Consider the following 25,715-nt stretch of genomic DNA (forward strand, 5'->3'; position numbering starts at 1 on the left):
CGTTATATGTTGCACAAAAAAAGAGACGTTTGAATCTCTTCTCTTTTCATGTCTTACTTTCTCGATTCTGTAGATTTTAAACATCTTTTCGATTCTATATACATGTAACCATGAAACGGGGCAGGAAATACCGTTTCGCGTCCGGCTTGGGGCTTTCGATATCGCGCATTCTTGCGCTCTGACTCGTAGCAATTGTCAGGTACAGTGCTCGTCAACGATGGCTTTGTGTTGGCACATATAATTCTACGCTAGGCAGCTTAGTCGTCATGAATTCACCGAGAAAAAGCCTTAATCGCTAATCACTTATTAATCTTGACGAAGCGGCGGCGGCGGCGGCCATCGATGCGTCGATCGATGAGAAGCAGTGTACCTTGTTGGGATTGAAAGAGATTGCATTTCCGCAATCTCGAGTTATCGCGTGGCAGAAAGTTGCAAGTGACTTACATGCTAGTACTTTGGTAAAACGGTTCCCGTATCTTCCCGATCAACGTCGCCCTTTGTATTCTCTTCTTCGCTTATAGGTATACTCATACGTTCGTCGATTTTCATTAAGAGCTAATTAATTCGATCTAAATTAAGGACTATTTTTGGACGTTTGGCTCTGTCGCGCAGGGCCGTCACATGCTCAGCTTTGGTATTTCGTTTCTCTGACAATAACAATCCGATCTTCATTTTTCCTCTTACCTTTTCAAAGTATGCCGCTGTTTCAGTTCCAAGTCGCTGTCAGGTCTCGTTTAATCTCGAACTCGTTGACGTGCGAAAATGACGTGCCTTTGAGAATTTGAGATAACAGAGATACTAGTGTAATCCATTAGACCGCTAATTAAATCTTGACATATAGGCTTTAGTAAACAAATGAAAATTAATCGTACGTGCAAGCAGAATATATATTTCTCTTATGCATGATTTTTTCTACAAAAAGTGAACCTTTAACCCTTTTGAGTATACTCGTCATCAAACAAACAAAATTAGTATTTGCTATTAAAGTAAAATTTAGATAAAACAAAAAACATATTCGTAATTTTAACACATTTTAGACAAAACTTTGGACAAAAAAGAAAACATACAAAGAAAAAATTCACTTGAGAAAAAAGTAATTTTTTATGAAATAACACACTGAAATAATACAATTTTAAAATAAATATTTATAATAAAAATATGATTTAAAAAAAACAAAAAATTTGTCGTTTTATTATAATTTATTTCAATTTTGCAGCAAATGCACACTCTGTTTTTGTCGAGTATACTCTTTGCAGCTTAAAAATAATTAAGCACACAAGTGCACGTTCTCAAAATGAAACACTTAAAGGGTTAATAGAATTCCCTTTAATAAAACTCCCAGTAAACTAATTCTTTAAAGATAGCAACGTATATATTGTAGACAAAATCTTGTGTAAGAGAAATATATTTATTTTGTGAGAATTAAAGCTCTTGATATCCTTCTTTTCTCATAATTTACTTTATCTTGATATTTCTCTTCCGCTTTTCATCTCTGTAATCTCGTATTACCACGAGCTAATGTTGATTTTGCGCGAATTAAAGCTTTCCCCTTCACACTTGATTTTGATTATCTTCTATCCTTATGATGTCTTACAAGAGAAATACAGATGACGTTCCAATTGCAGTGTTTGCTTTTCTCTTCTTGCTCTTTTTATTCTCTTCTTCTTCTTATTTTTTTACCTTTCTATCTGCAGTTTTTGCTTGCGTCTTATTTTCTATTACGTTTCCTTTAGAAGCATATAATAAAGGAAAAATTTAACACAGGCAATTTAGCGATCTAATATTTACACAAATATTTCTGCTGAAAGTTCTCGATCACAAATGACTCGCGATCTTTGATCGCGATTCGTCATATCGTGGAGGCCGTTTACCGACCTGCTAGGAGTTTCGGGATTTCCGAGAATTCGCGATCGATCTCGCGCCGAAGAGCGACTTCTTGTCAGCATCCATGGAGCGGTGGATGTAGCGCTTCCCTGCGGAAGTGCATCTGTCCCTTTCTCTTCCCGACGGCCCCTTGCTTCCCAACTATGTGTAATGCTCGCAATCCCCACACTCGGAGAGCGTGGGTGTGGACGGACACTAGGTGGGATTCGGGTCCTCGTACGCTTTCTCGTAGTCCCGTCGCCGTATCACCGCAAAGTGGGTCATCTGGAAAGAGTTAGTCTTCTTGCAGCCGCGCTCCAGCGTGCCTGTCATACTGTAACCCATGTTGAAGTCGCTCGACGAGACGTTCGACGTCAGGTACAGCTGTAACAGGGCGGCGAGCAGATCGATATGATATCATTGCGTTGCTCTCGCGCACAAAATTCGAGAAAAGGAAGAGAGAGAATTTTGCGTTACAAATTTTCATATTACATTCCACATGGTTCAACATTTAAAAATTATATAAAAACGTGATAATATAATGCATATATATAAAAACTTAATTATAATAGAAATATTCTATTAATAGTAACATAACACGAAAATATTAATAAAAAGGGGAATATTTTTCGTTATATATATTTTTATATATTTTATTTTTTGTATTTATTTGTGATACTTTATTTCTCTGACTCTCTGAAACACGAATTTATACTTATTTTCTTTTGCGCTCAGAAAAGCGCGGCTAAAAACATTCACCTGGATCTCTTAGCCGGACTATTTGTAATTAAAAGTTAACGAGTGGTGGAAAAAAAATAGCCATAAAACATATCCGTGTTAATTAAAACGTCCCGGAACTCCTTTGGTAATTTACATTCAAAAATATTCTGTAGCTTGTGCTCTTGTGCTGTTCCTAGAAATAATATTTATGACACAATCCGACAAACTCCGATAAAATACAGAGACAAAAACACGATTTCTAACACGGCATCAGTCGATGTTGTTTTTTTTTTTCTTTTTGTATGCAAGCTCTGAATCTCTTCATCAAAATGCACGCGCGACAGTCATAGTCGCGGATACGCGTTATTGTCTGATCGGCGGCTCGGGCAAGCAACCTACTGATACACATTTCCGGTATGCTGGTGCATTCGACACATGTACAGGAGTTGCTACAGCTTTCGGGTTTTAGTACGGTCGTAAAATCCCGCGGATATTCTATACGACTCCCCCGTTGTTGGCGCGCACAGTGGCATCCACTTTAACATTTGGTACGTATGTACATACGGCGGATCCGGATCTCCCTCTCGCAGAAAAAGTCTGTTCGCGACGTGACTTTTCTTCCGCCGGCTCAATAAATGTCGCGAAAACGCATCCCCGAGGCGTGCGAGTACGAACACACGTATAAGACACCTCGACGCCTTTTGTCGGCCGACAGTTATCCTCCGAGGCTCTATCCCAGATTCCCGTATCTGGCTCTTCAGAAAACGGAAATTGAAAAAGTTAAAAGCTATAAATTAATTTTTTTTTTCAACGCGTAGAGAGTCAATTTGCGTAGTAATTGTAACGATGAAGTAGACGCGACGTATTTTCCAATAAAAAGATTAACGATGGCAGTGCAGTAGAATCGTTTTTAACGTATGTTACCGACAGATGAGATTATGACAGTGGATGTTAACGTGACATAATAATTCCCGGTGATAAATTCGATAACTGTTATTTTACATGTTTTTGACGAATATGAAATTTATTGTCAAAAAATATCGCAGTATCACGCGGTTGCGCGCGCTCTGACAACCATCGAGGTGTATATATATTTTTTTTATAAACGTCAAGCGATCTTGTTAATTCGCACGCCACCGAGATGGACATCCGCAGCAAAAGGGGAGCAATTCTTTAATTTGTTTAATTTGCTTGCAGAAAACGCGCGACCTGTTTTCGTAACTGCGGAAACGCGCATGCATTATGATATAAAGTTTCCTCTCTCTCTCGGCATTGTTATATATTTATTTAATTATTCTCGCGCTTCGTTTCCATACTGGTGATAGAAGCATCGAAAAATAATGCATGCGTGCATTCACTGTGAAATTTATACGGATACGTTGCTCGAAAATTTGATATTGTGAATGTGTCGCATGTACAAGCAAAAATATTACGAAGACAAAGTTCCTCGTAATCCGACAATCTCCAGATTAACCGGGGTGGAGACTGCGAGCTTCCGATAAAATATCCGTTGCTTCTCTTAAAAGGATCATGCGAGTATTGTTCTTCCGAGACTTAATAAGTATTGTGAAATAAAATACACGAAAAATTTATGAAAGAGAATTAAAATTTATTTTTTGTATTAGGAATTATATATCTCTAATTCATATATAAATGTAAAAATAAAAATATATTAAAAGAGGATAGAATTGAATTCAAGAATAAAATCAAACTGATAAAACTGAAAGATTGAATTCTTAATGGAAGAAAATTTTTTTTATATTATTTATTTATCCTTTTATAATATATTTAAGGATATATTATTACTGCGCGTAGTTTCTCAATTTTAAATCAAAATAAGATTAAAATAAAGCGTAGGAAAATAGCATAGTGTGTAATAGGGCTTAAAAAATCAAATAAAATATTAAATAAAATTATCAAATAAAATATATTGATTTACTGATTGTCAAATTTTCGAGAGAAATCTAGGCTTACTACGCTACGTTGACCGATCTCGCCGCAATTTTAGATTCAGTTCCGCGAAAACGCGAATCTGGATCCGACGCTTCAAATATTCGTGTATCTCATAAGATTCGCGGATCCGGATAACCCGAATTTGAGATCTGAAGTGTAATCGATCTCGGATACCCGGATAATAATTTACCCGAATACTTAGGAGCCCTAGTGTGTAATTTGAAGATATTTCTCTGCTTGCAACAAGCTCGCCCTCATGAATAATTAATAGGACCTAATGAACAAATTATGCTCAAATTTTCAAAAGAATCTCATCTTCATTTATTAATTCTTCACATTAATAGTACAATATTACAAGATGTCGCATTCTTGAAGTTTTATTTATTTAGAAATTTTAATATCTTTTTTTCATTTACGGATTATCTTTTGATCAAAAATAAAAAAGCAGATCAAAGATAAAAAATCGAAAATGAACAAAGAAGATAAACTTATGGTTAAAGAATTAATTTAATAAATTTAATTATATGTATACATGTATAAGTATATAATTTTGTACCTTAAAATCGGGATCAGTCGTCATCCTCTTGAACGAGCCGATAATGTAAAGCGTGCCTGTGCCCGTGTCTACCATCTTTGCTTGAGTACTATACCTGAAACATAATTACATTACGGATTAAAATATTATAATAGTGCGATGAAAGTTTCGAATTTAAATTGCTAAAGAATCCAGATAGGAGAAATCCAGGACATTCTATATACTTATACATGGAATGAAGGAAAATGTCGAAAAAAGTACAATCGATTTTGACACGCCGAGTATAAACGAAGAGCTATCAATTCGTCATCTTAGCTCGTCCGCTTTTCGTTTTACCGTTTTCGATGTAACCCTCGAGGAGAAAATCGACCCTCGAGCACACACCCTCGATATTCTTATTCTCCATCTCGAATAAGGATGGCGAGGCATTGTGTATGCGTACAAAAAGCGCTCGTAAGGAAGCGATCTTACCGGTTGCTATCCTCTTGTAAAAGTTTGCGAAAACTGTTTATATTATCTCGCTTTTTATAATGAGAAAGGAAAGCTATTTGACATTTTTCTATCCTATCCTCATTTTTTCGTCTCTCCTTTTGGAAAAAATCTTTATAATTTTATACTACTAATAATTGAAAAAATTATTGCTTTTCTGTCAAAGTGCGTGCGGGATCACAATTATTTTCGGATGGCAGAGACTTTTGATGTAATTGAACCTTAAATGCCGATTTGAGACTTTTGAGGGGCCATCTCGAATGCGCATTGTTAAGTTAATTGACGATCGTCGTTAGCTACGTGTCTTTAGACTACGATCTTCATCGAAGCGATGAACGAGGGGGAAATTGCGGAGGAAGAGAATAGGGAGAATTCTGCTCGACTGGTGACGAAAGATGTTGGGGTGCCTCTTTAATGATAGAGAGAAAAAGAGATGGTATATAAAATATTCATATTATATATCATTTATTTTACAATAAATTTCCGCCAAGTTTTACTGAGAGACATGCACAAGTTTTTTATAATTTTAATTATCTTATTAAAAAAATTTTTTTGAAATAATATTCTTATAAATTCTCATGTATTATGTTTTTTATACAAAATAAATTATATGTTTTTTCAAAAATCTTTGTTAAAAATAATATTCTATAACTTTCATTCGACATGTATATTCGAAAGTTTTGCTTTTTTCTCATTTTCGAGGAAATCTACTTATATATGCGAAAGTGCGTCCCACTTTTTTCATTAAAAAAATTTTTTTTGCACATAATATATAAATTAAACATTATACGCATTCGCGAATCAAGTTACAAAAATAAAAATAATAAACTTCGAAATGAAAGCTGTTGGTAAAGACTTTATAAGTGTCCGAGAAGAGAGAGACGATCTTCTTTCTACAAAGAAAGAAAAAGAAAAATAAAAAGTAGGGAGGGTGAGGAAAGGGGAAAGGTAGCTCACCAACATCCGCACGGTCGACTCAAGGGGCTTATTCCGACAAAGATGCCGCTCGAGGACCGGCGACGATCATTAAAAGTTTAAACGGTCCCTATTGAAGTGAACGGCTGCGAATCCGACACTCGGCTCAAAATCCACGCCGAATTGCTTTGACTTCCTTCTGCTCGAAAGGAAAGGAAAAGGCAAAGGAAAATGCGATCTACCGAAGGAAAGCACATAAACGTCGCGTGCTTTATGTGACTATGCGGGTATATACTAGTTAATCGATTACGTACCCTTGCGACCACATTTCTCGATCTTTGATCTCTCAGCTATTACAATGCGCGATATTGATAATCTTCAATATTAAGTACTTTTGAGATGTATACATAATTGAAATACTAAACTAACAGCCACATTGAAATATCCACTAATTAAAAGAGAAATTAGATATATTGTAATATAAAAACACTTTAATATGTATATTTATTAGTTTATTAAATAAAAGTGAGATTAAATGTCAATTAATAATATCGCGAATACCAATTAGTGACATTAATTGCGTAGATAATTAGTCTGCATTGTAGCTCTATACTCTCGAGATATTGTTTATTTCTGGAGCATGCATTGGCTTATTATCGACAAATTGATAACGCTCATCGCAACATATCTATCGAGTATTTCTCGATCGGTTTGGATTTGGTTACAATCGATTGCATCGTGGATCGAAGTTCCCGATGAAGATAAATGGGCGAGATTTTCTCGACCAATGGGCTGGTACGTCGTACTATCGTCGCATTTCAACCTGTCGTAAAAGCTTTTGTTGACCAAGCAACGACGAGGATCCGTATAAAATAGCGATCTTCAGGGGTCGGATCGATCCCCAGTGTAACTAAGCCCGCTGTTCCAACATTGAGTTTGGCAAACTTTTGTTGACCAAGTAGCGATTGGAGTTTGGAATAAAGTAGCGATCTTCGGAATTCGGATCGACTTAGACATAGATATCTTGATGCTTTAACCATAAAGATTTTTGTTGACCAAGCAATTGAAAATCCGAATAATCTTTGCAATATTGATCGACTTCGATATAAACGACTTCGATATCTTGGAGTTCTAAGAAAAAATTTATAATGATGACTAAGTAACTTTTTGGAGATCGAAATAGAACATCGTTCTTCGCGAATAAACCGAACATTTTCATCATATACACACATATACACAAAAAAGAGAGAGAAAGAGAGAATAACGTAGAATATACAAATCTACAAATCTGGGCGTGGAAATTGATTTGATACTGCCTTTGTACATCGCGTGTTTGCTGAGATCGCAGTCTCTCCAGTAACTCGACTTCACTTTGGTGAGAAGACGGAAATACAGATACTCCGCAGTAGCCGAGGGATATTTAGGCAAGTTTGGCCTTCGCAAACTCCGTTCGATCTTACGAAGACGTATATGCTCGATGTGCTGTGCTAAGGATGCCCCGAAGCCAACTCTGACCATGCATTAATGACTTGTATTACAGTTATAGAGCTTTCGATATCTCTAGATATTCTAGATATTATATATATCCTTAAAAAAGGATGATCAAAAATTTCAAGAAAATTATATGAAATTCCTTTTTTAATATCTATGTAACTTTTATTAGATATTATATATATCCTTAAAAAAGGATCATCAAAAACTTCAAGAAAATTATATGAAATTCCTTTTTTAATATCTACAGGTAATTTTTATTTAACTTTTCAAAGAAATATTTTCCGCATTATCTTTATTATTCCTTGGAATAATAAAAATTTAATAAATAAAATTAAGAACAAATTTAATATATAAAATGTGAATTTTTTTTAAGAGATTGAAGTAAAAATTATCATTATTAATAATGGTGGCACATTATATATTTTATAATTAATAATATAAAATCGAGATATTTAAATATTCTCTTTTCTTGAGAGAAGTTTAATTACTATTAAAATAAACACTAGAGCAGAGAGATATTTACGCGATTTTTTCGCGAGGAGAAAATGTAGGGCAATTGTATCGAAGATACAATTCTCGAGCATCGTAAAGCGCGTGATTTTATCGCGCAGTCCGAAGCCTGCTTGTCGACTCGTCTCGAAATTTATCATGGTTCTTAACGGCGCCGAAATCTATGGACGCCGGAAAGTTAGACGAGCCCCAGTTTCCCAAAGTGGTATGAAGCGGGGGAAGAGGAAGATCCTATCCTACCTCGTTATATGGTATTCCGTCTCCGTTCGCTATTCGCCTTTATCCACTTTACGTATACGCTCTGTTCTCGAGCTCGTTATCTCAGAAGGATAACGCGATGCGCATTCTAGCCCGCCAGAATTCAGGATGCCGTAAACGCGGATATCGCATGATAATTACCGGATATAAAATGAACCGATAAGAAATAGTAACTAGATTGCGACAATATTGTGCAAAATTATGAAATAAATCAGAAAATATTTAAGGAAGATATATTGTTATCTTTGTGTCTCCTTTTTGGCGCGATTAATATTTAATTTTACAATATGAAACATAAGTTTTTTAACAGCTCATTATTACCTTCTTGTCCCAGCGACTTCAACGACCTTGCATCGACTCCGACTCCACCAGAATGGCGTCAGGGTCCAGTAGGAACTACTCGCGCTTCTCGCCCAACCTTCTTCAGGGAACAGAAGGACCTGCAACATAAAGGGTAAGTCGATCTTTGAATATTTCATTTTCTTATTTTTCAAAAATTCATTTTAAATATTTACACAAAAAATTTTATTTAAAAAAAAAGAATTTTCTATAAAATAATTCTCTAAAATAACAAGTTAAATTACATAAACAATACCACAAGTTAAATATAATTAAACAAGCTACATATTTTTTTTAGAATTTTGATATAATTACTATGATTATTATAATGTTTAAATTATCTTAAAAATATTAATTATCGTGATTTGTTGATTTTATTTCGATCGAATATAGTTTTTTGTTTTTTCCGAGCATATTTTTCTCTCGATGTAAGATAATAAAACGCGGAATGTCGATAGAGTGAGCTCGCTCTCAAGTAAAGTAGACGGGATCGGGAAAAGGCTTCGTCGAGACTTTTTCGTAGCGCCTTCGTCGAGTTCGAGGTTTCTCGGAAAGATTTGTTGGAGTGAGAGTCTTGGTGGAGGAAGGAGGACGTCTTCTTATCGAACGTATCCTTCGCGAAAAAAAGAACTATCTTTTTCCACCGCTCGCGTCTCACCCCCGTGATCTGGTTTCCGTCCTTCGCGCGGCTTTCCCAAACCTCTCCTCCTCAGCTATGTGACCGAAATATTGAAACGGCACTGAGAAAGCGCTGTTTCTCCTCACGCGAGCGTGACGAAGAAGCAAGTATGTCTTTCTTCTTCTCTTATTCCTACGGATCTCTTATACGTGATGTAAGCATCCGTCATTCTGAGGATTTTCTATATCGCAAACGTGGATAAATCGCTCTTTAATCGGTACACATATCTCACGGGAAACGTGTAAGCTTGTTGTTCTTCTTCTCTCGGCAGTTTGTCAAAAATGCAACGAGTAAGTTGCGAGAAATTTTTCTTATCCAGATTTATATCGATTTAATATATTGTTAGTATTATATATCTTTCAATTTTGTTAATTGTACGACAAATATTTGAGTCTAAGAAAATTAAGAGCTTAAAAAAGTATTTCTGACATATTGTGTTTATGTGGATCTATTTGTTAAATTATCATTTTTCGATAATAGAAATCAATTTTTTAAATTTCTTCAATACATTTTATTATTTTTCTTTTACATTCTCTCTTTTACTTTTTTTCTTTATTCGAAGATAAAAACTATATATATTACATATTATTTTCTCATCGTTTGCTATCTTAAGTTTAATAAGAGCTTCCTAGGAAATTCTTCTGAAATAACAAATATATATCGTGGAAAGCCACGCGAATTTCGCTATCTCGCCATAAATCCAACAGAATCACGTACCGAGGCAAATATTTCGCTTTATCAACACAAACCGTTTCGCTTCTTCATTATTATTTGCCGGTGTCTGCGAAGTTCCCTTGGCAACGGTTTCGCTGGCATCTCAGATATTCCGCATTAACCGTACATTTCCATCAAAATTACGATATGTCACAAATTGCCATCTATCAGCAAGAATGCGTTTTCTTCCCCCTTTTAAGGGAGAGGGTAATAAGATGTGAGAAGAACATATAGCGAAATCGAAAGGAGTTGGAAGAACTTCTCTCTACAATCAACTCCTTCATTCCTCCCTCCCCCCCTCTCTCTCTCTTCCTTTCCGTTACCGCGAGATAGCTCGTTGCCAAAACTTCTTGATTCGTCGTTCCGGAACAACGGAACAGTCGGCAGGGACAATTTACTCTTCGAAGGAGAGAAGAGAGAGAGAGAAAGAAAGAGAGAGAGAGAAAGGAGAGAGTTAGAGAGAGATAGAGAAGTACGATTTTATCAGATTCCGCGGAATTGCATTCCAGCCACGTAAACGGGAATATCGAGATTCAGATGAACCTCCATCTCGTTCTTCCATTCTTCGTTCCAGTACGAATAAGGAATGACGCAACAAATTCGCGATTAATGTGCGTTCGTTTATTTTTGTCCTTTTTATTTCCACCCTCGTTTCCAATAATAGAGTCAAAGTCAATGCGTGATATAATCCAGTTTTTCGAACTATATTACATTTTCGAATCCGCCGATCTATAAACGATATTATGCAAGAATGAATGTTTACCTTTCGAGCAGCAGTCTTTGAAGAGAGAAAAAGTAATTAAATTTATTAAATTATATTTTAATCTATTAAATTACTTTCTTTCAGTTTAATTTCGAAAGTAGTATGCACAGAGCTTATGTTTAAGTTAATTGAATTTAAACAGTAATTTAAACGGATGTCTATGTAATTCTTACGATACATTATAGAATAGCTTTTAACAGATTAAAATGCCAAGTTTCCTGTTTTGTTGATCTAGAATACGTGTTATTCGAGTACATGTAACTCGTTCTTCACATTTTCTAGATTAACTCGTGAAACTTTGTTTTCTCCAGTGTAATTGCCAGCTTGAAAGCACGTATTTTCACTGTTACTTTGACTTAAATAAAAAGTAATACGCATTTAAAAAAATACAGAATATTTCATGTTACCGAGCCAACCATTTTTTTTCCGAAGTTTTTTGCGTTAATTAATTTTCCCGTAGGATTGCACGTGTATTAACAACCGCACGTCAAAATCGAACACAGCTTTTTAACGCGGAAAATGCATCCCTGCGGTTATAAAGTATGTATAAAGCTGGAAACACAATTCGCTATATGGACCTTCGCGACTAGCGCGATTATTCGCTCGCTCTCCGATCGGACTCGCATGATTACGTTCGTGTTTTAGCGGTGTCGGCTTCGCTGTTGTTTCTCTCTTTCTGTCTGTCGACTCGTTACCGCGACGACCAATCGAACGTGCACCGTGGCCGAGTTTACTGGCCTTTAATAATGTTTCACGAATCATCGAGTTGCATTACGGAGTAGCGAGATCCGCTTTTGCAGTTCGATCGCTGAAATCGCCGTTATTTAGTATTTTATGCCGCAGTATATTATAGCGTACGCTTGGCGGCATACTATGATGGTTATATCTCTCTCTCTGATCTAATTAAAACACAGTTTTTTGTTTTGCAACGAGTTACATGGCCTGTTGTGTAATTCCACTATTTTATATATAATTATTTAATTCTATTTATGCTGAATATAATTATCTCATTATTTTAATTATAATTCTTTCCGCCGATAGTCATTATTAAAATGCAAATGAGGATGGCTAACAAAGCGCTTCAAAATTGACTTTTAATCTGCTTTCGAAATAAACAACTCATAATTCATTTCTCGAGAAGAACTTTTTAAAGTAGTTAAATAGTATAATCCAAAGTTTTTAAACTATGAAAAAAACATTAAATCAATATAGATTTTGAAATCTCGAATTGCTGTTGAGTCATATACCGAGATATCGAGTGAAAACTGATTAAAGCCCAGCTCAGTTCCGACTTTGACTTTGAGAATATCTGAAACCCAGCAATTATGCGTATTGCCATGAAGAATATTGAAGCGAGTCTGACGCGCCAATATCCGCATTTCGCTTTTAATAAGCAGGGATCGTGCACGAGTCTCGCAATTTCCGCTTTCAATTCGCTCGAGCGCGGTCGGGTCGTAAGAACGAAGTCCGGATAAAATAAAATAAAAGCGAACGAGACCATACGAAGTGAAGCAAAGAGAAGCGGCCACGGCTGCTAAGGGTTGCGAGAGTGTAAGGACGAAATATAAACAGCCGAGGGGACGCAGGGCAGAATTTCGGCGGAAGTTTCCGCGTTCTTTTCTCCCGTCTATTTTTCTTTCGGACTCCCTTTTTTCCCGCGCGTCCTGTGCCTGTGCAATTCTCGCCCGTATTTTTCGTAATTCCAGCAACATATTTGGCTCTTAAAACTGCCAAGGCTGTTCAGAAGATTTATCTTTTTCGCACGAGTTAGTAAATAAAATGGTAAACAAAAATAAATAAGAGCTTCAACTCGATAATGAAGATACATTAAACATAAGCAAAGTTCATTAATTTGGATTTAGAAAAGAATAATTATGCTCTGCGCGTAGGATATCACGTGGGAATACATGTTACGATCGTATAATTTTTATTTTTTTTTCATAAAGAAGAACCGTTAAATAAATTTAATCAATTTTTGCGGTTCGGAAATAATCAGAAAACGATCACGAACTTGTATAATGGCTGCCCTTTCCTTTCGTTAAACATGCAAATTTATCGGCGTTTAAACACCGAACTGCCCGGAGGTGTCCATTAACGATTTAAATTGCCCATCGTGGTTATAGTTTCGTCGCGAAAATAGAAATTTTTTTCCCTGTCGTCTGCGCATCGCATCGCATCGTTTTTTATTGAAAAGCCAACTGTAGCGTGATAATTAAATTTAACACATGAAATTATGCAAGGAATAAATTTGGCAGAATCATTAAAAGGGAATTAATTATTAATCGCTGGGTATGAAAATAAAACTGATCGATTCCTGCCTGATATTACATTTATTTATCCGCACCTACATTCAGATATTATCAAAATTATTTTGCGCACAGTCCTTTGATACCTTTGATTAATTAAAATTCAAAGAAAATTAAGATTTACAAATTTAATTTTCTCAATTCTCTCTAGGATTAATTTTGTCGAGGTACCGAAAAAATGAGTTAGATCATTGTTGCGTTCGCGAATCGTTTCATTAATCTTGTTCTAATGATTCTCGTTGTCGTTTTTGTCGGTAAACGAAACCGGAGCTATCGACAAATGCGTCGATTTATTATGCGCGCGATTCGCGTTTATATCAGCCTGAATGACGTTGAATAAGTCAGATTGGATAAGTAGATCTCACGCGCGGCTGCGATCATCACCACGGCTTCCTCTTCCTCTCTTTCTCTCTCTTTTCATCTCGAGTGTTCTCTCCTCAGTAATTTACCTTCTCTCGAAAGCAACTGCAATCAATCGTATTCGTCTATCTATTTTCCTGTTCTCTATTTGCGCGTGTCATGAGACAGGTTTAATTATATCGATAAAATTGTATGAACGCTCGTTAAGATTACGATCAATTTTCTACGTGATTTGTAAAACGACTCTGAAGAAATTTGAAAGAATGTACAGCTAATTGAAGAAATATTTTACGTAATTAGGTCATACCTAGAATGCCATTATCGACGTTTTATTAGCGACTAAATTAGATGGGTAAAAAGAAAGCAATAAATTAATAATCAGTAATTGTAATAAAGTACAGTATTCTATTCAGAATTTTATTCTATTTAGTATTCTATGCAAGAATTCATTGAAAGGCGATGGAGAATTTTTCAATTTTACTGTTAAGTCATAAATTGAAACATTACAAAAATATAAAGCTTCGAACTTTTGGTATATATGTATTATAAAAAAAAATGAGAGAAAATAATGCTAAAGTATAAAATTTGCAGATACAATACGATAATAAATAATAAATTAATTATAATTAGAAATGATTTTAGATTAAAGTATACTAATTATATGTGCTATAATTATATATATATATATATATATATATATATATATATATATTTATTTATTTATTAATATAATATTAATATCGGTATCAACATGATATTTCTCAAGTACTTAATATAAAGGTTAAATAGTTTTGTTTCCCCCCCCCCCCCCCGATGATAGATAGTATCGACCTGATATTCCTAGATATTATTGACCTCATATCAATTTGTACTGGGGTGGGGCGAGAGCTGTCAAGTGTCAAAGGTATCGCGCAACTACGGCAGCTTTATCGTGCACGGTTCGCTGCCATCGTGTCACGCTCGCCTTAATTTCGGAAAATCCGGTTCGGCGGCACGATCGTTGGAGCGTGGCAGCAGTTTCGCAAGTGAGGCGAGGGTATCGCCGGTGAACGATAGCCGCGTTTCACTATTCGTGACACCGTATTGGTTGCGCGAATAGGGGATGCCGGTTCACCCGATAATCGGGTAGTTCGGTCCATTGCTCCTCCATAATCCTGTCCCTGCCGTGCTTCGCTCCGTGCCATCCCTTCGCTCGCGACAATAGCTCCATGGCGGGCACTTCTTTACATCAGTGTTTCTCAAATCAGGATAAATAATTCGAAACAGAAGCAAAGGGAAAGAGAGAAAGAGAGAGATATTTTTATTAGAAAAAAATATATTATATTCTTAAATTGGCAGGAAAAAGAGAGAAATTATCTAATCTATTGTTCAATTAATTACGCGGTCCTTTAAGTTATCTGATTTAATTGTTAAACAGCTATAAGAACATAATGCGAATAATACGCAGGGCAAGAAGTTTTCATTGATTGTAGTTCGAGAGAGTGAACACCTAGTGATCGTGTCCAATACCGAGGTAATGGACTGCGGACGTAAAATCGATAGGCTGATGATAAACGTTATTGTCCTTCGAGGAGCGATTCGACGGGATGGCATCGTTGCTCGATATATAGTGTGACGCAGTGCGCCGCGTCGCGTCGATTCGGTCCATCTGCTTGTCAGAATGAAGTATCGGACAGCTTTCTCCGTAACCTAAATTCGAGCGAATTGCGCAGGCACCTAAATTCTGCTCGGGATTAGTTGATTGCGAATTGCGATCGTGGGACGCGCTACTACTCTCGTACATCCGCATCAAATCGTCTAAATGACCGGCGCTTAATGATGAGATTTGCTAAATCCATCGGGAGAAATCAGTCATGCAAAAATGTATATTTATTATTTTTTATTTAAGCGATTTTCTGAATTTTGTATCGTGAGCGTATTGAACATTTTTGTCTCTCTCTCTCCTTCTCTCTTTATATTGCAAAAATGGTTAAATATAATATTGAAATAAATCATTATGAAAAATCTCTGTTTACAACAGTTGCAGAAAAATAGCTTTGTTATATTATCTTTCAATCATGTCACTTTAACGATGTGTTATTTATTTTCTCGTATTATCAGAGAAAATCGTTTCGTTGCTGAAACCTTATAATTTCACAGTGATTCGAATTGTTTTAATCCGTGGTGGAGAATAGTGTATATTTTGCGAACGACATGTCGCTTTTGCATCGAGTCCCATTAATTAGGGGGCACGATTAACGTATTAACGCAATTATTCGGTTCGTTACATCGCCATATACGCATCGACGTGCTCGTCGCCAAATTTGTTCAACCTATTTCCGCGATCTCGTCGAAATTCAGCGACGTGTATTAGCAAGTTATTACGTATGCCGTACGCACGATATTATTTATTCATTTCAATTATTATAGGACCACTCAGAATCATTATCGACAATGTTCAGAGGATAGTAAGAGTTGCTATTTAATTTGCATTTTTGTATCCCTTGCTAAATATTCAAAGAACCATTACTGTGATAAAAGTAAAAATAGGTTTGCAAAGGATTGTGAATTTAGATTAGGTTAAAATTTATCTTGTGACTTAATGCATTTTTATCTACTATTACTATTTTTATCTACTATTACTATTACTAATTAAATAAATAAATGTCGATCCACTTTAACGAAATTAGTGGAAAGTATTTTCGTGTTAAAATTCTAAAAGTTATACGTTTAAAAAAAATAATTGAGTAGTTTATAGAAAAAGATTAAGATAATTAAGAACAATTTCTAAGAATGACATTAGAATTTTACGTAATAATATTAAAAGGATAAAATATCTGTATTTAAACTAGGATTAAACTAGAAAAGGGATTAACGAATCGTACGACGGCGAAGCGAACCGTGAGAAACTCTTGGCGCTCATGAAACCTTCACGTGAATGCGGTCGACGATCTCGAATCACGACTGCGGATGCCAGGATTCGGTGAAACCTCGCATCGATATATTGCTCGTACAATGTCCAAGCATCCGTACGACACTCGATATCGCACTTGCTGTGATTCGCCCGCTTCGCAATTCGAGGCGCACGTTTCCCTTCTGGACGTTACAAACGACCGAGATCGAATGAAGCATGCGATGCAAGCATGCAAGTTGAAAGCGTCGATTAAAAGCGCACTTTAATGCGTGAATTAAAAATTTGAAAAACTTGAAAAATTGAATTATAAGATTTTTTGTAACGTAAAATGTAAAAAAATGTAACGTATAATATAATAGATATAGACATATTATATAATATATATGATATTAATTTACGTTTTAAATAATTTGAAACCACAGATCCAAAAGTTTACAAAATTATATAGGTTTAAAAAATTAGATAGGAGGTTATATTACATCTTTTAGAAGCTCTATTACTCTCTAATTGTAATAAACACAAAGCTCTCCAAGCGCGTGTCAATATTAGCTTCAACCCCGAGGAGAATAACGTCACGCCATCGAGTCCTTTGACACCTTCCATCGGCCTCGCTCAGTCGCGCACGTCGATATCATATGCAGGACCAACGCGCTGCGAACGGCTCAGAGGTCCATTTGTCGAAGGAACACAGTCTCCGGAGAGCAGAATAATCCGCAAGATAACCGAGACAGGGAGATAGAGGGAGACGTTACACTGCCATGATTACCAATGTCAAGTCGAGTTTGCAGTTGAAGATGTGTGCGGTCGGCGGTTCGAATTACCGGTGTCTCTGCGATCGTGTCGCGGTAGAGACATGCGAGGATCGTCGCGTCATTTAGCGAGATCACGACGACTCCGGCAAGTTTCAACGAGGACGTGCCAGGGCAACCGACGGCGTCGTCGAATGCATGCAAATAACGTCGATGCGCTCCCCCGACAAAGGAGAATATGATATTACGCCACCCGTGCCACCTAAGCTTCACCACCTGTATCGAGATGTAGCGAGATGCCCTCGGAACATGCACGTATTCGGTTAGTATTCGGTGATTCGAGTTTGGACAAGGAATTAGCCAAAGTGCGAAGCAACAATAGAAACTCTAGTACATTACGTGCAAGTTCACGTGTATCCATTGTCGATGGGTCTTGGGAACTTGTGAGCGATATTAAAATCATGTCAGGCATGGCAAGTTATTAAAAGATATATATTGAAGAGAGAATTTTCTTCTGTTGGTCTTATATAATATAAAATACAATTATTAAATTTTACAGGAAAAATTTTAATATACACGAAGGAAAGTATAATATCTTCTTTGTACAAATATTTATCTCTTTTATCCAAGAAGTTTTCAAATGTTTTCATGAAGGTCTTCAATTTTATAAATCCTGTATTAATAAAATAATTAATAATATTATGGAAAATAACGTTAAGTTATCAATTGCTAATTGGTAATAAAATAGTTCAAAATAAAGAATTATAAATGGATCCACATATAGAAAAAGGAGCTTTTTACAGTTTCCGTGTTTCTTATGGCGGTCTTAGTGCGGATTACGTTGCTTCGACGTTATCCAACGCGCTTTTCCGGGTTTTATCGGTCGCTTCGTTTTGTTCCTTGTGCGGGCAGGTGACTCGCGCCTCGAAGACAAAGTGCCAAGGGAATTTTCCAGGTTAGCCCCGGTTCGAGAAAAAGGCCAACGGAACGACACGGTACGGGCAAACGGCGCGCGGTTCCGGCCGATAAATATATATCAAGATTAAATCCGGCTTTCCGCGGAAATCCCAGAAATCGTGCTACGTCGATCCCGACCTCGTATCTTACACCCGTCTTAGCGGACATCTAATTAGATTATCCGACAGGTACAAGTGTTTGAGAAAAATATCATTAATTCATCCTACAGAAAATAAAGCCTTGATTTTAATGAAATTCGCAATTTCGATAGTGTCGACAAAAACACTCTGACAACGTAACGATATGTAAATCTTTTTGAATAAGGAATTTAAAAAATATAAATATCGAATGCGCTTTTCCGATGAAATTGCTGATACTAAATTAACTTCCAGTCGTTAGCTTATCCAAATGACAAGTGAAACGTCTCCCACATCTCGGCGGAATACACTTTATCGGCTCTCCAAATCGGTCTCCCTCGATTTAATGTACTCTTCGAACTATAGACACCCCAGCAAGCTACTTTGCCGAGCAATTCTCCCTCTCTTTTTCTCATTCAATCGAGAGTAGCTTCCTGACAGAAATCCGAAGATTTCTACGGCGTCGATTTCAATCAATCCCGTTGTCGCCATCCCGCCTCGTCTCCCTTTTCCTCTTCCACCAACCTCCTCGCAAAGTTTCTCATTTACGTCTTGAGAAATTACCGCCTTCCGGTCGTTGCACTGGACGAATTTACTCTCTCGCTGGTTGCTTATCACGGATACGGAGATATGGCTAACGCGCGCGCTATATGGAATCGACAATAGCGTTCCATTAATGAAATGCTTTGTAGGAATCTCCGTTAATTGGATCGCCACGATATTAATACGGTCTTTTATTATTCTCAGAAATTAGATCGTTTGTAGTATTCATTCGCATTCATGTTACTTTCGTATGTAATTATAAATGAGATTTAACGTACTATTTTTATGCTAAATCTGAAAAGAATTTGGGGGATTGTGTAATCAGGGAGAAATTTTCCAAAATGAAAATGATGCTCTCTTGAGTTTCTCTCTCTTTCTCTCTCTCTCTCTCTCTGTTTCTTTTTTTTTCGTTGTCGACGCGATGCAATTTTTTCGCGAAAGCGGCAGAGCACGTCCGTTAATCGGCGAAAAAGCACGTCGCGGAGCAATTAAGCGCGGGACGTAGTGTGCTACATCCAGTCATTATACGTGAAATTCGCACTTTGGCTTGGTCGAGTTTAATGACCTATTAAAACCGTAGCAGTCGAGTTTTACCGGATCTCCGTCTCGAACTGAATTGACCATGTCGGATGGCAATCTTTGCGCTCTTAGAATCGGAGAAAATAAGAATAATTATTGCTTGTTATTACCTCAGAATTCGTAAAAGAAAGCAAAAGTCGAAAATCGATTGAGTCGCATAAATTTGCTAAAATCTGACTTCTACATAACTATAGAGTTTCTTGGAGTTTCAACGATAAACGTTTGTGAAAAGATCGATATTTGCATGATAGTTAGATTTTCTGGGAGGATTTACTCCGCACTTTTCAAACGAGCCTTCGTAAAATAACAGACATAAATTGTCAGCCTAATTCGCGCAGGCTGTCATGTGACGCCTTCACGTGCTAGCTTTCTGCATACGAGGCAAACTCGATGGCGCCTCGTAAATTAAAGGACACAATGGTCGACGTGGAAACGTCGCGACCCCTCTTCAAACTAGAAACCTGAGGATAAAACGTGAGGATGATCGAAAGGATGATCGGGCGAAAGGTGATGGAAAACAAAGGAAGATAAATCGCCATTTGCACAACAGCTTCTACGAGAAAATACTTGTTACATAATGTTAACTTTTGATTTTCAATTTTACATCCACTTTATTGCATAATAATATAAATAAAAATAATATAAAATATAAGAATATGAAAATGCGTAAGATAAAAAGAAATAATACTAAGTATAAAAAATATAAAAAATAAAAATAAAAAATAAAAAATAAAGTATAAAAAATAAAGTATAAAAAATAAAACTTGCTGTATAAATTTATAATTTAGCCCTCTCTAAGAGGAATAATTTATTTTTTAATAATTGTTAATGTATTAAACGGTTCAACAGCATACACAATATTGACGTTTAAAAGGAAGCCGCTTAGCTTATTTGAATCTACGTTGCATCGCTAGCGAGGGAAGAACAGGGGTTTGAGCGCAGTTAAGAAGCTTAAACAAGGGAGGCTCGTTAGAAACAAGCGGCGCCGATTAAAAACACTGACTCTACTTTCACTATGATACATTGGTGAACGCACGATGGTACTTTTTTCCAAGCGTTTTCCTCTCCTTTTCTCCTTCTTGTTTCTTAAATCCTTTTTTCTCTCTTTTTTCTTATCCGTACAATGTCGAGCAAAACACTTAGACTTTATGGATACCATAAAAGATTCTTTTGATTTATTTTTTTAATTTCATGAAATAATTAGTTTAAAAAGTCTGAAAAAATAATGGCAGAAAAGATAATAAAATTTGAACTTTTAATTCAAAGCGTTTGAGCGGACAAAGGAAAATATAAAATATTTTTATTATTGAAATTTAACTTTAAAGAATGTAAAGGGAGAAATATTACATCTTTCCATAGACAAGAGAAATAAATTTTATTCATATTTATTCATATCTCCATCGTATACATATATTTAGATTAATTTTTTTTAGATTTAATTTTTTTTTAATTTAGATTAATTTAATTTTTTTAAAATTTAGATTAATTTTTACAAAATAGAGGATGTATACATCCAGTGGCGTAATAATAGGGAGGAAGGGCGGAGGGGGCGGTCCGCCCCGGGCGCCGTTTTAACAGGGGCGTAATTGAGTATTATGTAAATGTATTTTTAGTTTATTTTAAGAAAGCTTTTGAACTTGTTTATTTTTTATGTAAAATTCAAAATATAAAAATATTACTTATTTATAAATTGCTAAATTTATTAATTAATTCGTTAGATAATTATTATTAGTGACCTAGTAAGAAAGGAGGAAAGAACCGTCCCGGATGCCATTTTCCCTTACTACGCCACTGTATACATCCTTCCCTCGCGCCAAATAATTCTGATTTTGCGGCCCCTGAAGCTATAAAGATGATGTTTTTACGATGTCTTACTACGTGCCAACTTATTCCGAATTGCTCACACCGGCTTTCCTCGTTGCATAGTAATATCTGGTAATATCGCACGATTACTCGCGCGTGCGACGAAATGGAGTACATACGCGCGCTCGTCTACTTTCCCCCAGTACGTTTTGCATAATTCGAGTGGAGAAATGGAATCCGCAGCGTGTCAGAAAAGCATCGCGGCATATAGAGCGTTCTGATTAAGGCTAACGTCCGCCAGTAGCGGCTCATAATAACGTAATATGTAATAATATCAAAGTGAGAACGAGTAAATTACACGAGATTACATGGCGTATTGAAAAACAACATGAGGTGCAGTGAATCCATCCCCATACAATGAGCGACCCGTAAGCCTCTAGATTAACGATATAATGTGAATCCAGCAACTACATTAATCTCATTTTGTTACACTAATTTTTTCGCGATATATTTTGCGAACAATATTTTCAGAAATTTTTTATGTAGATGGTCTTCTAAAATTACAACTAATGCAAATTCTTCAGATTGAAATCTAACGAATAATCGTTTTATATTTTAAATTAAGAGAAACTCGCGCGCGCGATTAAACAGATCTACATTAAATAGTTTTCAAGAAATTGCGAAGCAATTCTTATAAGTTGATTATATCATTATAGTTTAGATTTTTCTTTCGATCGCTCGAAATAACCAGGAAGCTGCAAATCTTCCGAGGCCAGCGACTCCATTCGCAATTATTGGGCGTAAATTCCGACCTATAGCTATCGGCGATAAATTCATCCTCGAGGGATCGATCAATCGCAATAAAACGTTATTGTTGCATACCAAGAGAGTTATAGAACGACGGAGCGCGACGTTACTGTTGAAAACGCAAAAGGTGCATGCACTATTTTATTATTTCTTTGATAAGAAAAATAAAACATACTATATAAACGTATTATCGGTCAATTTTTATGAAATTTTATTTAAAAAAAAGAAACAAATATTAATTTAATTTAATTTTCATACGTCTCGATAATTAAATGGCGGGCAATCGTATTTTTTATTTCATCTATAATTACTTTTCAGTATGATTTTTGATTTAATTTTAATTTGGAAATTAATTACTAAGATATTTAATATTTGTAAATAATGATTGAAATATTGAATTCAATTTCCAGAATCGTCAATCGATGTTTTGTGACATTTTGTGACTGTTTTAATTGAGTAAATTAAAAAATTAAATACGTCCAATTTAATACCTAATAATTAAAGTAATAAATTAGGGTGATTCTTGTAAACTTTGAATTTAATGGAAATGCGTTCTCTTCCCTCACAATCATATACCAAATAATGCAAAACTTTCCGGAGCAAGTGGAGAAGAGAGATAGCGAAGGGAGTACAAACGAAGAATTTCAATAATTCGATACGACGGAGACCGCGCGTTCCGAAGCGTAAGCAATCAGCATGAAAGCTTATTGTCATTCTCCCGCGAATACAATGGTGGATCCTGCGATTACGGGACTTAGGCAACACGCGGTAAATTCACACGAGATCGTATCGTCACGAGCCATTATGTTATTATTACAACGTCGCGCTTGGCGTGAGTTTGTCCATATTACCTTAATGGTAGCGCAACCGTCGTATCTCTTCTCTCTTCGGAATTCTATGTTCCATATGGTGGAACGCGTAAAGATTGCCGGCAGCCGCGAACACAAAAATTACATTAGACGAGTATCACGTAACGTGTTTCTGCATGTGCTCCGAGCGGAACTTGAGGGAGCAATTTTTATCAAATCAGCTGATTAAAACTTCAAAGTTTACAAGAATTACCTTAATTGATTATTTTAATAAATTAAAACGAACGCGTTAATTTTTAATTTATCAAAACGAAAAAGCATCTATCAGGATGTCACAAAACATCAGCTGACGATTTCGGAAATTAAATTCTAAAAATGGATTATTCAAAACTGTTTCCTCCTTAATGAAAAAGATAAACGCGTGGCTTTCATATCGATTTTCAATATTTCAGCCATTATTCATATTAAATATCTTACATACAGTATAATTAAGTTCTAAATTAAAATTATAATTAAAATTATATCAAAATCGTGACAAGTCATTGCGGATGAAATAAGGAATACGATTGCCCGTTACTTGTTTCTCGAAACATTCGATATTTAATCAAATTTTTAAAATTATATTTATACATCAAACAAGAGAATTCATACATTGCAAATCGATCAAGCTATCCAAACGAAAAAAGTAACTTGAACTTGGATACCCGGTAGATATCCTGCGCCGAGAAAACATGTCTCGCCGTGCAAAGATACGAAGATACAACGCGCGCGTGTTTTTATCTAGAGGCGGGCGCGCGTTAGATATCGAAACGGTCCAGGAACAGAGCGAAAAGCTCCGCACCCTCCGCCTCGCAGCATCTCTCCAGCGGCGTGCAGTCGCGTACCGCATTTTGCGACCTACATCAACAACGGGCGCGAGTACAGCGAGAGCGAGGATACATTATTACTGCCATCGGAAAGCGAAGCTCTCTCCGATATGCGATGGTACCGCGACGACCGGAGGGTGTTTCAGGGTCGGTTGCCATGGCGATACGAGCTGGCATCGCTACCACGGGAGTGCAGCCTGGAATATCCACCCTCTTGCCTCTTTTCCGCGATTCCCTGCTCTCCCTTCTTCCTTCCCCTCCGCCACTTCTCTCTTTCTCTCTCTCTCTCCCCCCTTTCTCTACGCTTCTCTCTCTCTTTCTCGCTACTGCCGCCCTTCGCGTTTTTCTCCCCCGTATATATACGTATTCACTCGGCCGTCCTCCCCAAACCACCCTGCGTCTCGTCCCTTTTTCTCCATCCTTGCCGGTCCTTTCGCCTCTTTTGTTCCCAGGCTGACTCCCCAATGGAGGCAACGGTGGTGGCTGCCTGGCCTCTCTCTCCTTTTCTCTCTCTTCTTCCCCGACATCTAATCGCGCATCGTCCACCCCGCGATTTTATTTCGTCACGGCGAGTTTAATTCCGGCGCTCTCTCCGCGCTGCGTTGTACAGCGCTTTCTCCCTCGCGGTATTGTTGCGCGATAACGATCGATAGCGCGTAATAACGGCCCGCGGAAACGTGACCATCGCGCCAACGAAATTTCGCGGAGGCCCGACGTGTCTATCACGGATCGCGCTAATCGCGAGTCGCAAGTTTAAACAAGCAGTCTCGTTAATACAGACGCCTCACTCGCGATTGTACAATGCAATCCAGATTCTAAAGAATTTAAAAGTTTTTCAAGAAAACCGTCATTATGTAGTTCGTTATCGATATCGGCAGTCTTAAGAAGTTTCAACACCTGAAGCTATGTTCTTATTAAAAGATATATAGAAATTATTTTAATAGCGATGCAAGTAATAAAATGATTAATTATTGGATTAAAAAATACTTAAGATTATAATATATTTAATAAATTAAATTTTCATGTGTTATATTCATATAATATAATTTTAAAAATGTATTTAATAAATTACAATATACAAATTTTGCCATACGAGGCTGCATTTTAACTTATATTTCTCGATCTATATTATTCAAAATGTCTCTAAAATTTAATATAAAATTCCTCAATCATTTTTTTGTTATCGGTCAAAGAATTCTCTTTTCCGTCAATGAGGTGTCATCGAATATCGGTCTTCTCGTTGTTATATCCATGTAATCGTGTATACACGCGTCGCAGAAAGATAAAAGACGTACTGATCATAATGAGCGTGCCCGGATGCTTGTTAAAAAGCAATTACTCCATTCGTGCGAATAGCCGCTCGCGAAGAGACTACTTTGCTTGAAAATCGCTGGTTTTGCGCTCTCGCTAATTTGAATTACTCGTCACCGCTCGGTCGGCTCTCAAAGGCTGCGGAAAACTCGTTTGTCGCGCGCGATTCGCGTTTATTCCCGCAACGTGAGAATTATCCGGAGATGAGGGAAGGAGGAAAAAGAAGAAGAAGGAGGAAAAGATAGAGAGAGAAAGAGAGAACGACATTGCGAAAAGATATACGACGACATCGAGAGTAAATTGTAACCGCATCGTTTCTTTCTAGTACATGATTATAACTGCAAATGTGAATACGTGACAAAG

General features: G+C 36.6%; 1 protein-coding gene across 1 annotated transcript in view; it reads right to left on the bottom strand.

Moving 5' to 3' along the window:
- Positions 1-1,228: 1,228 nt before the first annotated feature.
- The window catches only part of LOC105253078, a 36,750-nt gene continuing 12,263 nt past the window's right edge, over positions 1,229-25,715 (bottom strand). The window contains exons 3-5 of the mRNA XM_011260871.3: positions 9,059-9,177; positions 5,093-5,186; positions 1,229-2,247 (exon numbers count right to left, since the gene is read on the bottom strand). Coding sequence (XP_011259173.1) covers positions 2,080-2,247; positions 5,093-5,186; positions 9,059-9,177 — 381 coding nt within the window. The 3' untranslated portion in view covers positions 1,229-2,079. The remainder of the gene's footprint in view (positions 2,248-5,092; positions 5,187-9,058; positions 9,178-25,715) is intronic.

Source organism: Camponotus floridanus, unplaced genomic scaffold (assembly GCF_003227725.1).
Source record: "Camponotus floridanus strain SB8 unplaced genomic scaffold, Cflo_v7.5 scaffold21, whole genome shotgun sequence".
NCBI classification, from domain to species: domain Eukaryota; kingdom Metazoa; phylum Arthropoda; class Insecta; order Hymenoptera; family Formicidae; genus Camponotus; species Camponotus floridanus.